Source organism: Hemitrygon akajei, chromosome 16 (assembly GCF_048418815.1).
Source record: "Hemitrygon akajei chromosome 16, sHemAka1.3, whole genome shotgun sequence".
Classification (NCBI taxonomy): Eukaryota; Metazoa; Chordata; class Chondrichthyes; order Myliobatiformes; family Dasyatidae; genus Hemitrygon; species Hemitrygon akajei.
This window is the reverse complement of record NC_133139.1, coordinates 76,939,607-76,958,090: the sequence shown is the minus strand read 5'-3', so window position 1 is coordinate 76,958,090 and position 18,484 is coordinate 76,939,607. Positions and strand designations below refer to the sequence as shown.

The 18,484-nt window shown below is 43.7% G+C and overlaps 1 protein-coding gene across 1 annotated transcript in view; it reads left to right on the top strand.

Moving 5' to 3' along the window:
- LOC140740204 (uncharacterized) overlaps window positions 1-18,484 on the top strand; it is a 97,591-nt gene that overhangs the window by 36,486 nt on the left and 42,621 nt on the right. The window contains exons 3-4 of the mRNA XM_073069245.1: window positions 15,110-15,195; window positions 16,620-16,680. Coding sequence (XP_072925346.1) covers window positions 15,110-15,195; window positions 16,620-16,680 — 147 coding nt within the window. The remainder of the gene's footprint in view (window positions 1-15,109; window positions 15,196-16,619; window positions 16,681-18,484) is intronic.

The window sequence follows — 18,484 nt, the reverse complement described above, 5'->3', positions numbered from 1 at the left end:
GGATAATCTTGGGAATTATGATCCAGAGTCTTATGGCACTGGTGGGCAAACTATTGGAGAGGACTATCAGGGACGGGGTTTGTGAGCATTTGAATGTGCTTCTTCAATAAAAAGATAACGATCCAAATTTTAGATATTGGGGATAATCAGCATGGCTTTCTGTGGCCAGTTGGTACTTCACATGTCTGATTGACTTTCTCAAAGAGGTAACAAAATAAATTGATGAGGGTAGAGCGGTGGATGTATATCGGTATTACTAAAGTGTTTGATAAGGTTCCCATCATCCAGAAAGCCATGAGGCATGGGATCCAGGGAGTCTTAACAATATAGGTTGAGAATTGCCCTGCCTACAGAAAGCAGAGGGTGTTAGAAGATGGAACCATGTTGTGCCTGGAGGTCGGTGACCAGTGGTGTTCCATAGGGATCGGGTCTGGAACCCCTGCTTTTTGTAAATTTTATAAATGTCTTGGTTGAGGAAGTAAAAAGGTGGGCTAGTAGATTTGCAGATGACATGAAAGTTGGAGGTGTTGTGGATAGTGTAGAAGGCTGGTGTAGGTTACTGTGGGAGATAGATAGGATGCAGATTTGGGTGGAGAAGTGGCAGATGGAATTCAGTCTGGAAAAGTGCGAAGCGGTAAATTTTGGAAGATCAATCTTGAAAGCGGAGTTACAGGTTTAGCGGTGTGGGGGAAACAGGGATCTCGGTGTCCAAGCACGGAGGTCCCTCAGAGTTGCCACACAAGTTGATAGGGTGGTTGAGAAGGTGTACGGTGTGTTGGTCTTCAGTAGTTGGGGGGAGGGGGCTTAAATTGAAGAGCTGCTGGGCAAAGTTGCAGCTCTACAAAACTGCGGTTAGACCACACTTAGAGTATCATATCCATTTCTGGTTGCCTCAAATACAGGATGGTTGTGGAACCTTTACAGAGAATGCAGAGCAGATTTACCAAAATGCTGCCGAGATTAGAGAAAATATGTCTCATGAGGGAAATTTGAGTGAGTTTGGGTTTTTCTTTTTGGAGCAAAGGAGAATGTGAGGTGACATCAGAATCAGGTTTATTATCACCAGCATGTGTCGTGAAATTTGTTAACTTAGCTGTTCAATGCGATATTATAGAAAAAGAAGAAAATAACCCTAACCCTCATAATAATAAATAAGTAAATCAATTACTTATTGATTAATTGAATAGATTAAAAATCATGCAAAAACCAGAAACAATATTTTTAAAAAAGTGAGGTGGTGTTCTCTGGTTCAATTTCCATTTAGGAATCGGGTGGCAGATGGGAAGAAGCTGTTCCTGAATCGCTGAGTATGTGCCTTCAGGCTTCTGTACCTCCTACCCGATGGTAACAGTAAGAAAAGGGCATGCCCTGGGTACTGGAGGTCCTTAATAATGGACGCTGCCTTTCTGAGACACCGCTCATTAAAGATGTCCTGGGTACTTTGTAGGCTAGTACCCAAGATGGAGCCAACTAAATTTACAACCTGCTGTAGCTTCTTGTTCTGTGCTGTAGCCCCCCCCCCCCCCCCCCATACCAGACAGTGATGCAGCCTGTCAGAATACTCACCACGGTACATCTATGGAAGTTTATTGAGTGTTTTTGTTGACATACCAAATCTCTTCAAACTCCTAATGAAGTATAGTCGCTGTCTTGCCTTCTTTATAGCTGCATCAATATGTTGGGACCAAGTTAGGTCCTCAGAGATCTTGACACCCAAGAACTTGAAACTGCTCACTCTCTCCACTTCTGATCCCTCTATGAGGATTGGTATGTGTTCCTTCGTCTTACCCTTCCTGAAGTTCACAATCAGGTCTTACTGACGTTGAGTGCAAGGTTGTTGCTGCAACACCACTCCACTGGTTGACATATTTCACTCCTGTACGCCTTCTCATTTCCATCTGAAATTCTACCAACATCAGCAAATTTATTGATGATATTTGAGCTATGCCTAGCCACACAGTCACAGGTATAGAGAGATTACAGCAATGGGCTAAACACACACCCCTGAGGCGCACCAGTGTTGATCATCAGCGAGGAGGAGATGTTATCACAATCCACACACACTGTGATCTTCCAGTTAGGAAGTTGAGGATCCAATTGCAGAAGGAGGTACAGAGGCCCAGGTTCTGTAACTTCTCAGTCAGGATTGTATGAATGATGATAGTAAATGCTCGGCTATAGTTGATGAATAACATCCTGACATAGGTATTTGTGTTGTCCAGGTGGTCTAAGGCCATGTGAAGAGCCATTGAGATTGCATCTACTATTGACCTATTGTGGCGATAGGCAAATTGCAATGGGTCCAGGCCCTTGCTGAGGCAGAAGTTCAGTCTAGTCATGTCCAACCTCTCAAAAGCATTTCATCACTGTAGATGTGAGTGCTACCGGGCGATAGTCATTAAGGCAGCCCACATTATTCTTCTTAGGCACTGGTATAATTGTTGCCCTTTTGAAGCAAGTGGGAACTTTTGCTCGTAGCAGTGAGTGGAAGATTTTGAGACAGGGTGGGCAGCCAGAATTTTTTTTTTCCCATTGGTAATCAGTTTAAGGTGAGTGAAGAGAAGTTTAAGGGGGTTGTCAAAGGTAGTTTTCTTTTACACAGAGTGGTGGGTGCCTGGAATGCACTGTCACAAGTGGTGGTAGGCGTTTGAAAGATTCACATGGATGTCAGAAAAATGGGGCCCATGGGCTGTGAAGGAAGGAGGGAAGGCTTAGATTGATCACCGGGTTGGCACAGCATTACAGGCCGAAGGGTCTGGACTGTGCTGTACTGTTCCATGTTCCACACCCCAGCTGAATGCATGGAATTACAGTGAGACCATCTGGAGTGAGAATGCAGTCTGACACTGGATCATCATGGAGTGGGGTTCATGGGCTCTGAGGTCAGCAGTAGGCCCACAGTGCAGTCGTGCAAAGTGAAATCCTCTTCACATCTGTAAAAACTTCAGCTTGTAACAGAAAAATCTGAATTAGCAAATTAGTTTAATCAATCTTCAAAAAAATACCTAAGGTTTTAACAGTAAAATTAATAGCACTTTCTTCCTGGTTTATAAAAGCTATTATTGAAATCAGCAGCTTGCCTTTCAGTCTGCTAAAATGGTCTTACAAAACATTATTTAAGCTAAAGGACTCAAGAGGATGGAGTAACAGGTGTCTGGGTGAACCAGTGTCACGGACCTACCACAGTGTTAACGAGAAAGCTAGATCTGGGCATCCAGCGCTTGTCTGTGTTTTGCTATGTGGGCCGTCCCTGTGATTTATAGATGGTCACAGATATGATTAAGCCTCCTGTAATAATACAAATTTCAAAGGTTGGAACATAAATTAATTTCTATGAACAGCAGAACTGCTTTTCTCTCTCTCTCCCTCTCCCTCTCCCTCTCCCTCTCCCTCTCCCTGCCCCTCTCCCTCTCCCTCTCCCTGCCCCTCTCCCTCTCCCTCTCCCTGCCCCTCTCCCTCTCCCTCTCCCTCTCCCTCTCCCTCCCCCCTCTCCCTCTCCCTCTCCCTCCCCCCCTCTCTCTCTCTCTCTCTCTCACCCTCTCTCCCCCTCTCTAGTCGGGTCTGCATTTTGATGCCTTTCAGCAGACTACTGAAGAGGTGTGGAAGTCTGTGTTTACCAGGTCGAACTCTGTTTCTGAGTTGCAGACAAAATTGCCGTTAGGACTTTTGTAGACTTGGAACCTGTTTATTACTGAAGGACAGCATGCATTTCAGATCAATTCCGGGCAGGATCAGATCAGATTTATTATCACTGACTTGTATGACGTGAGATTTGCTGTTCAGTAGTACAGTGCAAAGACATAAATATCTATAAATTGTGAAAATAGTAGTGAAGGAAAGAAATAAGGGGGTACGGTTCATGAATTCATGGACCGTTGAGAAATGTATTGGTGGAGGGGAAGAAGCTGTTTCTAAAAAGAGTCTTCAGACGGCTGAATCTCCTCCCTGATGGTAGTAACAAGATGTGGGTCCTTTATGTCAAATGCCTCCTTCACAAGGCACCACCTCTTGAAGATGTCCTCAGTGTTGGGGAGGGTTGTGCTCATGATGGAGGTGGCTAAATCTACAACTCTCTGCAGCCTCTTGTGATGCTGGGCAAAGAGTCTCCAGATCATGCAGCAAGTTAGAATGTCTCCACTGTACATTTGCAGAAATTTATAAGGAGCATTGGTGACCTACCAAATCTCCCGAAACTCCTAATGAAGTTCAGCTGCTGGCATGTCTTCTTCATGAAGCCCAGAACAGATCTCTGAGATGATGATGCCCAGAAACTCACTCTTCCCACCACTGGCCCCTCAATGAGACTGGTGGACTGGTGTGTGTTCATCCTTGATATCAGGGTTTGAAAGTTTTCCACTTAGCATTTTTTCTAAAAATAAATTTAACATCCAGTTACTCTGAGCCCTGATGGGGATGCAGCTTTGACATGGGAGATGCACATTGAATCACGGTACACTCAGGTTCTGTGCAGGCTCCTAAGCAATATTTATCCCTTAGTTGACCTCACTAAAACATATCGAATACTTATTGTTGCCTGTCTGGAGAGGAAAAGTTTTGATATCATTGCTATTTATCTGATCTTGTGTGCTGCTCCATCGAGTGTTCTTTAAAGGTCCTTTGACTGAGAAATGCTTTGGGATTCTGTGAGGTTGTGAAGATGGCACCTCTTTGGATTGGTACTTTAAACAAAAATGCACCATCAAAAAAATCTGTGTTTTCAAAAATAATGTTATGGACTAAGTTCCAGTTTCATTTCAGTTACCCATACTTCCACACCTACTCCAATTCCAAACAGTGCAAGACTCCAGGACCCTGGTTACTTCCTCCTTCAATAGACATGGCTACCTTAAATAGCCTGAATCAGTTCAGTATATTTGGTATGTTATACAGCCTTGAGACCCGTCTCCTTACAGGCAGTCATGAAACAAAGAAACCCAAAAGAGCCCATAAAAGCAAAGTAAGTCAAACAACCAATGAGCAGAAAGAAAAGAAGCAAATCATGCAAACAATAAAAGTAAGCAAATAGAATTCAGAGCAAAAGTGAGTCCACAGACATGAAGCAGGCCTCAGCTTGAGCGCCAGTTCAGCGCAGAGCCGAGATGGAGCAGTGAACTCATTGGGTCAAGCACCATCTGTGGGCATTGAGGGGGAGGAAATCCTTGTTTTCATTCACACGGTGTTTCAACGTGAAACGTAGCCATTTTCCCACTGCTACCTGCAACAAGTTTCTATGTTCTCCCCATAACGGTGTGCGTTTTCACTGGGTGCTCCCGCTTTCCAAAGGATTGCAGGTTAGTAGGTTAACTGGTCACGTGGGTGAAAGTGGGCAGCCTGGGCTCGTTGGGCCAAAAGTGCCAGTTACTATGAAGTATCTCTAAGTCCAGTAATTAAAATTAATTTATTTTCCCCCAACCCCCACAGATGCCACTCGACTCATTTCTTCAGCAATTTGACGATTGCTCCAGATACCAGCACATGCAGCGTCTTGTGTCAGAGCTAATGTTCTCAGTGGTACCTTTTCTTAGTAATATGTAGGTCACTTACTACCTGGGAAGTGAAGTTCCAACTGGGGCAGAGGAAGTACATTCATAAGTCCAAAGAAAAGTCAAATATGCTGCCATATATTGCCTAATTTACATGGAATTAATAGGTGTAATGAAAAGCCTATTGGCAGTTTTTGATAACACTGGAGCTCCCATGCAAATTAGCTGTGCAAGTGAACAAAGCTAAAAAAAATGCAAATCCAAGCTTGGGATAACGATTATTTTAATAAAGCACCAGACTTCAGTTAGAGCATACTCGGAATGCTGTGCATGGATCTGGACTCTGTGACAAGCAAGTTTATACGTAGCCACTAAAGAAAGTACAGATCGACCTTCACTAATCTGGCACCACTGGGACCTGAGGAGTGCCAGATTAGTGAAAATGCCGAATTACAGAAGGATCATATTAAGCAATAGCTAACCGCCTCATCATACCTTTAAAATATCATGTATATCAGTACAAGTTAGATAATAATTAAACAAATATTAAATGAGTAGTAAGTGAAATATTAATAAAGTGATATACTGTACAGGCACAGATAAAATAAAGGGTACAGGTAAAGGTACAAGAATTAACTACTACAGGAAACTTGAGCACTTCCGCTTCTAAAGTGAGACGTTTAATATACCTTCAGGCAAAGTTACATCTGTAAGCGTGGGGTTGTCAGGATCATCAACATCTTCATCTTGAAAAATGAGTGAAGCATCAGGAACTGGTGCTGAAACTGGCACAACATTATACACCTGTTCAGAGCTTAATTTTTCATTGGAGACTAACTTGGCGAACTCGTCAACAAACTCTGTTGCTGCTTCCTTGTCTGCTGAATGTTTTTCACCACACACTGCACGAAACTGTAAGCCGTGACGCTGTTTGAACCGATGAAGCCAGCCTTCACTATAGTCAGACTCATAATCTAGTCCTCGTTCTTCATGAACACTTTTGCTTGTTCCTTCACCATATCTCCAGATAATTCAACACCTTCACTTACACGAAGATTAAACCATGTTATCAGCACTTTATCTAGTTCCAAACTTCTTCCGTCTTTCATTGTTTTTCTTATGCATATCTGTTTCTTTGAGCCACTATTACAACAATCAGGAATCGCCTGTCTGTGCTTACAAGAGTGCGCCAACACATGAACAGATCTAGCGCAACCAAAACAATGTGCAGCAGATTGGTACGGTGGCCCGGGAAATTTTAAATTATAGTTGCACGAAGATTTGAAATCAGTGCTGGATTATCAAAGGAACCGGATTACAGGTAGTCAGATTAGTGAAGGTCGACTGTACATAAATATTTGGAAAAGCAAGAAAATCTGCAGATGCTGGAAATCAAAGTAACACATTCAAAATTCTGGAGGAGCTCAGCAAGCCGGACGATAGCTATGGAGAAGAGTAAACAGCTGATGTTTCAGACCAAGACTCTTGATCATGAGTCCTGTTTCCCGAAACATCGATTGTTTACTCTTTTCCATAAATGCTGTCTGGCCTGCTAAGTCCCTCCATCATTGTGTGTGTGTATTACATAAATATTTGCAAATACAAAATTAGATGGTTCGGATTCTGCATGGAGGACAGTGACCAGTGTTGTTCCGCAGGGATCTGTTCTGGGACCCATCCTCTTTGTGATTTTTATAAATGACCTGGATGATGAAGTGGAGGGATGGGTTAGTAAGTTTGCTGATGACACGGAGGATGGGGGTGTTGTGGATAGTCTGGAGGGTTGTCAGAGGTTACAGCAGGACATTGATAGGATACAGAACTGGACTGAGAAGTGGCAGATGAATTTCAACCCAGATAAGTGTAAAGTGGTTCATTTTGGTAGGTCCAATTTGAAGACAGAATATAATGTAACTGGTAAGATTCTTGGCAGTGTGGAGGACCTAAGAGATCTTGGGGTCCATGTCAATAGGACACTCAAAGCTACTGTGCAGGTTGACAGTGTTGTTAAGAAGGCGTATAGTGTGTTGGCATTCACGGGTTTGAGTTCAAGAGCTGTGAAGCATTCTAGTATGAGCTAATCAGCAGAGCACCTAAAAAAAAACTAGTAAAAATAGTTAATGATTATCTTCATGAAGGAGAGAAAATTGATTTCCTGAAAAGGTGATGAAAAGAATTATTAGAGTAGCTTACCTAAAAAGATAATTCTCTAAATATCAAATACTTCTATGCAATGTTACAGCTTTACAAGACCTCGGTCAGACTCCACTTCTAGTACTGTGTTCAGTTCTGCACACCTCACTACAGAAAGGATGTGAATACTATAGAGAGAGTGCAGATGAGAGTTACAAGGATGTTGCCTGGATTGGAGGGCATACCTTATGAGGATAGGTTGAGTGTACTTGGCCTTTTCTCCTTGGAGCGACAGAGGATGAGAGGTGACCTGATAGAGGTGTATAAGATGATGAGAGGCATTGGTCATGTGAATAGCCGGAGGTTTTTTCCCAGGGCTGAAATGGATAACACGATGGGGCGTAGTTTTAAGGTGCTTGGAAATAGGTACCAAGGGGATGTCAGGGGTAGGTTTTTCACACAAGAGAGTGGTGGGTGTGTGGAATTCACTGCCAATGGCAGTGGTGGAAGCCAATACAACAGGGTCTTTTAAGAGCCTCTTGGATGGGTGCATGAAGCTTGGAAAAATAGAGGGCTCGGTGCCAAGGAAATTCTAGGCAGTTTCTAGAATAGGTTACATGGTCGGCACAACATTGTGGGCCGAAGGGTCTGTAATGTGCTGTAAACTTCTATGTTCTATGTTCCCATCAAATTCGCTCACCATCCTGCAGGAAATGTACAACTGTTCCTTTGTTAATGCTGTGCTCAAATTTTCAACTCAGTATCCACTGCCAAAGGGCCTTAGCACCTCCTCAAGGGGCATTTAAGATGGACAAATCAAAGTATTGAGTATAGAGGATGGGATGTTGTGCTGAAGTTGTATGAGATGTTGGTGAGATCCAATCTGGAGTATTGTGTGCGGTTTTGGTCACCTACCTACAGGAAAGATGTAAATTAGGTTGAAAGAGTACAGAGAAAATTTACAAAGATGTTGCTGGAGGACCTGAGTTATAAGGAAAGAGTGAATAGGTTAGGGTTTTAGTCCTTGGACTGTAGAAGATTGAGAGGAGATTTGATAAAAGGTATATAAGATTGTGAGGCGTATAGATTGGGTTACGTAAACAGGCTTTTTCTCACTGAGGTTGACTGGGACTACAAGCAGAGGTCATGGGTTAAGGATGAAAGGTGAAAAGTATAAAGGGAACATGAGGGGAAACTTCCTCGCTCTGAGGGTCATGAGAGTGTGGAAGGAGCTGCCAGCGCAAGTGGAGCATTCAAGCTTGATTTCAACGTTTGAGAGAAGTTTGGATGGGTACATGGATGGGAGGGGTATGGAGAGCTACGGTATCGCAGGTCGATGGGAGTAGGCAGTTTAAATGGTTTGGGATGGACTAGATGGGCCAAAGGGTCTGTTCCTGTGTTGTACTTTTTATGGCTCTATGATGATAATTGGCAGTGAAGCCTGGTAGGGTTACTGACATAGAGGTCGGGGTTTGGGAGGTGCTGTTGAGCAGGTGGATGCTGTACACCTACATATCCTTCCACTCTGCCCTCTGAGAATATCCATCTTCTTTCCCCTTAAATTCCCAGGGTAGAAGAGTCAAATACCAGAGGCTGTGCACTTAAAGTGAGAGGAACAAAGCTCATGAGGTAATTGCTTTTCATGGAGGGTTTAGTGCCTGGAACAGGGGAGCGTGTACGGTAGTGACGGTTAAGAAGCTGTTAGACACACACAAAGATGGAGGAACGTAGATCACATGCAGACAGAAGAGATTTAGTTTAATTCGGCATTGTGTTCAGCACAGACACTGTGGGGTGAGGGACCTGTTCGTGCTCTGTACTGCACTTTGTTAAATGTAGCTGTGGTATTTGGCTCAATTACTCCATATGGGGTGCACTTAAAAAGAAGAATCTTGCATTTTAGACTTAGAATGTGCGGAATCAAAGAAGCAGCTGTTACAGCAAAGAAACAGGCCTTTCAGCCCACTGAAACCATAGCAACCATCAATTACCCATTTACATTAATCCTATTTTATTGTCCCAACCTTGCCTTCGAATCTGCACATTCTACCGCTCACCTAAACGTAAGGGTCACTGACAGAGCCATTGAATTGCACATCTTTGCACGTCTTTGGGACGTCGGAGGAAACCAGCATGGCTTCGGGGATAATGTGCCAAGTCTGTACGGACAGCACTGGAGGTCAGATTTGAACCTGGGTCCCTGGAACTGTGCCTCTGTGTCGCCCTGATCCTTGTGTGTGCTGTTGAACTTGAGGCCGATCTACTTATCGCCAATAGTCCCAAGGTCTCAAAGTGTAGTCATGGGAGTGACCCTTGTAGCAGCCAATTCTAACAAATCAATTGCCGCTGCTGGCAAACTAGCTCGGGATTGTTCTTCTGTGATGCGGCCTCCAATCAGCCCAGTAATAATGTTCCACAAAATCAAAAAAATGTATTCAATCCTTTATTAGCAACTAGCAAAACAAACAATCTTGATGTGATGCATTTAAGCGTAATTAAATGTAATTAAGCGTAAGTAAGCAGTCAACAAAAGACATGACACCCAGTGGTCCCCAGAACCAAACGGCCCAAAGCAAAGCACTAATACGTAACTTATTCCCTTCATTTTTACCACACCCCACTCACCTGACTGGTTACCATGACAAACATAATAAATGCACAACACAGAGTACAATGCAGTTAGAAAGCAGAAGCATGGCTCCTACATTCCAGCCCCCTAATTATTATTCCAGTCCTTAGGCAGTCGTACATTGAGCTCAGTGTTGATTGGCAACTCCTGCAACGCTGCTGGTATCAAACTGTATTGGTCTCTGCCGTTCCTTTGGGTTCATCAGATGTGTGGAGGTGGGGAGCTTGCTCTCCATATCGTACTGCCCAGGCTAGCATATCTATCCAGCTAGGACGCAATATCCATGCTCAACCCTGAATGACGGAGCCCCTCACCAACAATTACAGCTAGGTGCTACAAAACACAGGAGACATGAAATCTGAAGCATTCACACAAATGTCCTCTTTCCAGTAAGTGGGCTGTCCCGACTGTGATCTTCCCCTCACAAACCAGGTTGCTCCTCCCGAATGCATTCATGGAAATCTGTCTTGAATTGCTGCTCCCAAAGCTCATCCAAGTTCAAAGCTGAAATCCTCTTCACTGTCAGCTCGGACTGTACACAATCAGCATGGTCTCCTTTCCATGGTCCATTCATGGACCAACCCAACATTGTTCTGATTGCATCATCAACACTGCAAATCACTGGCAGTGGCTCAAAGTAAAATTTATTATCACCGTACATACATGTCACCACATACACCCCTGAGATTCTTTCTCCTGCGGGCGTTCTTCGCAAATCTATAGAACGGTATTGAAAACAGGATCAGTGAACAACAAATTGTGCAAATGCAGATATAAATAATAGCAATAAATAACAAGAGCATGAGGTAACAGGATATAGACTCCTTAAAGTGACACCGTTGGTTGTGGGAACACCAGATATAGAATGAGTGTAGTTACCTGTTTTGTTCAAGAGCCTGATGGTTGAGGGGTAGTAACTGTTCTTGAACCTGGTGGTGCGAGTCCTGAGGCTCTTGTGCCTTCTACCTGATGGCAGCAGTGAGAAAGGAGCATGGTGTGAGTGGTGAGGATCTTTGATGATGGATGCTTCCTTTTTAGATATGGTGGCATTTCCTGTCGATGTGCTCCATGGTTGGGAGGGTTTTACCTGTGAGGTACTGGGCTGCTACCTTTGGTAGGATTATTCCACTCCAAGGCATCGGTGTTCCCAATCCAGGCCGGAATCCGGAATGCAGCCAGTCGGTACATTTTCCACCACACATCCGTAGAGTTTTGCCAAGGTTTTCGATGGCGTTGAGTCTCCACAGACTCCTGAGGAAGTAGAGGCACTGTTCTGCTTTTTTTTGCAGTTATATTTATATGATGGATCCAGGACAGCTAAAGCTCTTGTGCTTTGGGCACATTCATCTCTATCAGTTCCTTTTTCTGTCAGGCTGAGCTTGTTCATGAGGCTCTCTGTACAGAACACTGCAGTACTTCCTTGATCTAGAAAAGCATAAGTAACCTATCTTAGACTTCACCAGAACTGGAATTATAGGAAGATTACAGTCATGATCACCAGCCCCCATAAGGCCATTACATACCAGGATGTCACTTGCTGGCTGTGTTTGATTCTTTCACAGCTTGTGTCAAATCTGCATCCTTTTCATTAGCTCCAGGCTCAGTTTCAGCTTCACTTTCCACAGTAGTTACAAAGCTGCTTTAGAACAAACTGGTGACTTAATTTTGTTCACACCTTTGCTTAGTGCTGGTGATGTAGGATCATCTATATTCCCAAACACTGGGTGTGTAACAACTTTTACTGTCTTTCAGTAAAATCAACAATATCAGTAATCATCAGTTCAGTTTATTGTCATTTAGAAACCACAAATGCAATGCAGTTAAAAAATGAGAACGTTCCTCCAGAATGATATCACAAAAGCATATGACAATACAGACTACACCACAAAACAGACAAACCAGAAAATCCACGTAACGTTTGGCAGTCCCCAATCCAGAGTCCGGAGAGACTGCTGCTTATTAATATCGCGCTACCATCTTAGCGCGTTCCCCGGAAAAGAGCACCAAGCCCAAAACAAGACCAAAACCTAAAGCTACAAGACCTGCACAAAACCACATAGTTACAACAGTGCAAACAATAGCATAATTGATTATAAAAAAACAGACCATGGGCACAGTAAAAATAGTCCAAAGATGTTAAAAGACTATAAGTTCGAAAGAAACCACCACACAGTTTCCACAAGTCCCCAGGGTCCTGACAGACTCGCCATCCCACGCCGGCGGCAGAAGGGAATATCCCCCACTATGGACTCCCACGGTGCCGCCGGACTCAGCCTCGCAGACGCAACACACACCGAAAGCGACCTGACCGCAGCGGACTTAGAGTCCATCGAACCTCCGAGCCGACGACCATCCCCCCCCGGCACAGCTTCTCTGAGCACCATCCTCTGCCGAGCGTATTAAGACGCCCTCACCAACGGCCATTGGCAACGCGACCCCGAGGACTCAGCAGAGACACGGACCTCACAGCAGCAGCAGCAACGAAGAGGGCCTTCCTGGAGATTTCCAGATGTTCCTCTGTGCTCCCACGTCTGTTTTTCATCAGATTAAGATTGCGCACGGCACCCCGTTTAACAAATAACAGATATTAGCATCGTCATCTTGGCTATCAGTGAATAACCTTATGGTTGTGCCTTTCTTGTAGTTTGCAGAACCGCAATCTCCATTTTTCCCTAAGCTTATGGAGCAATTTCTTTACGACAATCAGTGTCCAGCTCACGCATGTCCTGCATTGCAATAATCTATAACAAAAAGACTGTAGTCTTGAAGAACTTCCACGTCTTGTCCATGTAGGCTGCAGCAGTTTTGTGTGCATCACCAGAATGTTCCTGTAGTAAAGCTTTGACCTGTAGATATCCTTCCTCTGGGCTGTCTCGCTGCAACTTTTGACAAGCTCTTTAGGGGTAACGTCCAGTGGACCGTATGAGGAAATGGAGATGGTCACCATAATCATCAGTCTTGCCTTCAATGCTATTCTCATAAATTTATGATATTGCAATGGATTGCATCGAAGATTTGAATCTCTCCTTTAGGCAGAGGTGCAGTGCGTTGTTGTTGCATCATTAAGCTTGTTATTTCCTTTTTCGTCCTTATGGCCTCCAGTGCATTCTTTAAACTTTTATCATATGAAACATGAGTGTCCCCATTCTGTAAATTCGTGTCATCAGAAGCACCTCGTGCTTTTGGATATGTCGTACGTTCAGAGTAACTCCTTGGTGCAGGCTGAGAGTGAACAACCTGAACTACCCCTTGGGGCCCAAACTTGTGGCTCATAGACATTTAACAAACAAATGTATCTACGTTGACATTGAGTATGTTGGATTTTCTGTGCCATCTCAAGATAAGAACTCAGACCATAGAACTGTCGTGCTACAGCTTCTTTAGCACCCACAGCACTTAAAGCCTTCAGCCCTTTCACTCTAGCCATCTTGGCTGCAATTTCTTCCTGCATCTTAAGCTGCTCCATTTTTCTTCGAAGTCGTTCCGCCTGTTCTTCCATTGCATGTCTATCCTTCAAATTTGCTGCCTTGTGCATAACTCAGCTAAATCAGCCTCTGCTTAAGTGCATGACAAGGAGGTATCAGAAGCATGGTGCACTCTGCTAGCAATAGAACCTGCTGCACTCACGTTAGACACATGGTCTTCAGGGTGTATGTCATCCTGAAAATCAGGAGCTTTATATGTAGTCAAAGCATGCCCTGTGGCTTTTTAATTATTTTCATTTGCTCCAACAATTTGACCTTCATCACGTTTGCTTCAACCATTGTTCAGCCTCTGCTGTGACTGTATTAATAAGAGAATCAATATTTACATAGCTTTCAGTTTGTTTATCTTGCTCTGAAATAAGCATTAAAGACAACAGCAGGTTTTGTTGCTTAGCAGCATCTTCAAGATTTTTTTCAAATCATCCAAATGAGACTGCACTCACGAGACATTTTGTTTGTCTTATAAAAGACTTTTAATTAACAGCATTAAATCTTTTAACAAAATTGTTAAGAAGATTATAGTCCTTCTGAAAACTGTCAATTCTAGTCGCCAAAAACTTTACCAGTAAGTTTAATTTCTCTTTTAGTCTTGACTTCGAGGTCACTGCTTCCAGCTTGACTCATGTTGTTTTTGATGTGCACGAACCGGACAAAACAACGGTATTTAATTCCGACCTTGACAATCAAAATAGTTCAGCATTTCAATGAACCAAGCGCTGAACTCTTTGACAAACGCCACAATACTGGGGCTTACGATCAGCATTGACCATTCCAAACTGTGTTCCAATCCCAAACGCAGCATGAATCAACAGGAGATTGTTACTTGCTCCTGGCTCTGGTGCTTCTAATTTCGCCAAATGCTGTTAATTGTTTGGTTTAATTGTCGAAACCTTTTGTTGACAGAGTGTAGCAGCCAATTCTAATAAATTAATTGCTGTTGCAACTAAGCACGGGTTGTTATCCCTGTGTGGCGCGCTCTCTGGTCAATCAAATAATAATGTTCCACTAAGTTGAAGAAATGTATTCGACCCTTTATTAGCAACTAGCAAAACAATCTTGATGCATTGCAAAGAAGAGTAATCAAACGTAATTAAGCTAACTAAGTGGTTAACAAAAAATATGATGCCCAGAATAAAGCACGAATACATAACTTATTCCCTTTGCTTTTACTACAACCCCATTCACTTGACTAACTACCATAATGAGTGCACAAAACAATACAACGCAGATAAAAAACAGATAAATGGCTGGTACAACTCTGTTTGAACTCCCTGTGTAGATAATCTGTAATGAGCTCACAATCAATGAAGTCCATTCAAGTGAAATGTGGAGTTTGCACTGAATTGTTAACGCCGGTTCCGGTCTGTGTCCTGTTTCAGGTGAGGAAGATGCTGAACTGGAGACACTCGATCAGCTCGGGCCTGTGGTCTGTGATACGGCAGGACTGCCCCAGTGTACAGAAGATGTGAGTACTTTGGGGGCGTATAATTACCAGCATTCCTTTCCATACTTTTTTGGATTCTGCGGCTCATTCGCTCCCTCCAAGGGAAGGGGCAACTGAGATAATTTGGAGAGAGGCATTAGCAGAGGCAGGGCTGGTGAAGGTCAAACGCATCTGGCGGGCATGGAGGACAGGTCAAGGTTGAGGGTAAAGGGGTGGTAGGATGTAGATGTTGGGGGGTGGGTACCTGACTGGTATGAGATGACATGGTGGACGCTGCCTGACGGATGTGCAGGGAAAGGAGGGGCTGCAAGTGCACAGGAGGGGGAGACATAGCATTGGATGGCCCAGCAGGGTTACCAAGGAGGGAGCTGGAGTTGGGGCCATGTCTGTTCCTTGCACCCTGATTGCCCCAAACAACGGATTTTCTATTCACTTTCCAAGAAAGTTTTTGACGTCCCAACTTCCCACCCTGTGAGTCAGGATTGAAATGATGGGTCGAAGCGGTATTGTTCTACATCATATGAACACAATGCAAAATACGAATGCGGACTGGTTGGGCTGCAGCTTCCGTATGAGTACAGATCTGGTCAGATTACAGAAAAGGTTTGACTGCACTGGGGGAGAGCAAAAGAGATGTACGATGATGTTGCCAGAACTGAAGAGTCCTGGATGTGAAGAAAGTTTGGAAAGGCTGCATTTGTTTTCTTTGGAATGGGGAGAACCGAGGGGACATAATGGAGGTATAAAAACCCGAGAGACCTTATGAAGCCACAACAAGCGGGACTTCCTGGCAGCTGTTCATTTTAATTCTAGTTCCCGTTCCTATTCCCACATTACCCCTCACTCAGCTTCACCTATCACCTGCCAGCTGGTCCTCCTTCCTCTCTACCCCTCCCCCCACCCACCTTCTTATCCTGGCTCTACCCCCTTCCTCTCCAATCCAGACGAAAGGTCTTGACCGAAGTGTTGACTGTTTATTCCTCTCCATAACTGCTACCTGATCTGGAGTTCCTCCAGCATTTTGTGTATTGTACTAGAGTAAGTAGAATTGTCTCCTTTCCCTTTCACAGAAAGGAGTTACAAATAAAGAGGGTGTTCATTTAAACGAACGTGGAAAGATCTGAGGGGAGATGCACGAAATTACAGTACGTCCTTCATTCAGTAAGAGGTGGGGTCCTGGAACACTGCTGGAAGCAGGAACACTGGTGACATTTGACAAAACTTGGGCATGTACTATTAGTGTTATAACCTGCAGAGCAACAGACCAGTGCTGGAAGGTGGCATTATGGCAGGGTAGATCAGACACGATGGACCAAATGGCCTCCTGATTTGAGAATTTTGCAAGGATTCCATCAGATGATGTGTGCCCACATCAGATTCTCTAGGGAGAATATGCCTGGGACTGATTTGGGCTTTGTTCTGACAAAAATATTTGTCCTTTTCAGAGACCCCGAGCTGCATATGATCAGAGGACTTCCCACCAGCTCGAATCCCAAACCAGTGAAGGTAGGAAATATTTGAAATGATCCTACCTCTAGTGAATTGTTTCTTGTGAGTAAAGTGAAAGCATCTGCTGCTCTCCCTCTCGTGTTACTCCTGAACCTATCCCCTATTTCTCTGTGAGGTTGGTCTTGTTTCCATTTGCCACTGGCCTAAACTCTCACACCCCTTGAAGTACCACACTCGGATTAGGTGACATAACCAGTCAGTGATCTGCCCTATAATCTTACGAATTTAACACTTACACTGGTGATCCTTGGACCCAGAACTGCTGTTGGGAGCTTGTTGTGTCTTTTCTATCTATCTGGGTAGAGAAATGCCTTCTATTTTTTCTTATCAGGATGAGCCGCTTAATTAAACCAACCCAACACAGTGGCACATTGCAGTATAGAAATCCCACCGGCTGTAGAGTTCTTTTGCATGACCCAAAGGGAATAGATATGATGATCCCAATGGCCTCCTCCTGTGCTGTAATTTCCTACTAACTTAAATTCTCCTTAAAGCCTACCGTTTTTGATGGAACTTTTGGTCACCTACCCCTAATATCAGTTAACTGGCTCAGAGCCAATTCTCTGTTTAATAATCCTGTGAAGTGTCTTGTTATTTTTCTACAACGGTGGCTCATTAAATTCAAACCATTGATTTTGAGAGTGCCTTGCTGCCTCCGTAACAAATGTTGCTCCATTTCAAACAGTAGTCATGGGTTGCATTGGCCCCAGAGATTTCAAACTCAGTGATTCAAATCCTTATGTCAGGAGGTGTCAGTTGACCAACATCTTTCGCTTGAATTGCAACAGAATTGCACCAGAATTGAGGATGACTCGTAAATATCATTCTCTCCTCTCGCCTGTGGCTTTGGCTGCTTGCAACCTCAGTTTGGTAACTATCCAGATCCCAGAAGTACAGGCATGAAGAAAGGCGAGAGATGTTCTCAATTTTAATCAAGTTCCTATGTTTTCATAAGAGCCTAAGTTCCCAGCAGGCATTGCTCTAGTTTAATTAATCTTCACATTACTGACATCCAGTGTTCAAAATTATACTTTGCCCTTGAATATATTTAGTGCTGATCCACGCAGCTTGGGTGTGTGACACTGACACCCCTACAAAGTGCCTCTTGCTGTTTTGGAAGATGCTCCCTACATTTTGGAGGAATGTTTTCATAATGAGTGTTAAACTTCCTTGTCTAATAAACCACTAACTCTACACAAAATAGAATATTATCACTCTGAGGATGTTGCAAGCTGAAGTTGGCAAGAGTCTTGTGATCTGCACTTCCTAGAGGATATACTTGTACAGCTTGTCCATATGTTGGTTCAGCTCTGTTGTGCCTGGCTGTGTCTCTGTGGACAGGGCTTTGACTCCTAGACTAGCTACTGTACTTTGCCACCTGAAACCAGTTTTTGAAGGATAAGAAAAAAGATGAGCTTTATTTGTCACGTGTACCATGCATCGAGACGTACAGTAAATGTATCAATGACTAACACAGTCTGAGGATGTGCTGGAGGCATCCCACAGTGTCACAATGCTTCTGGCACTAACGTAGTATGCCCACAACTTAATAACACTAACCTGTACGGCTTTGAAATGTGGGAGAAAGTAGAGCACACAGAAGAAAACCGCGTGGTTACAGGGAAAATGCACCAACTCCTTACAAACAGAGGTGGGAATTGAACCATGATTTTCCAATCACTGGCAACGTCAAGTGTTACAGTAATTACTACGCTACCATGGAATAATAGAATAATGTGGCTTTGTGGGAGGCTTTTCAAAGCATAAAGCCACCATTAGTTGCTGTATATGAGTTGGATTG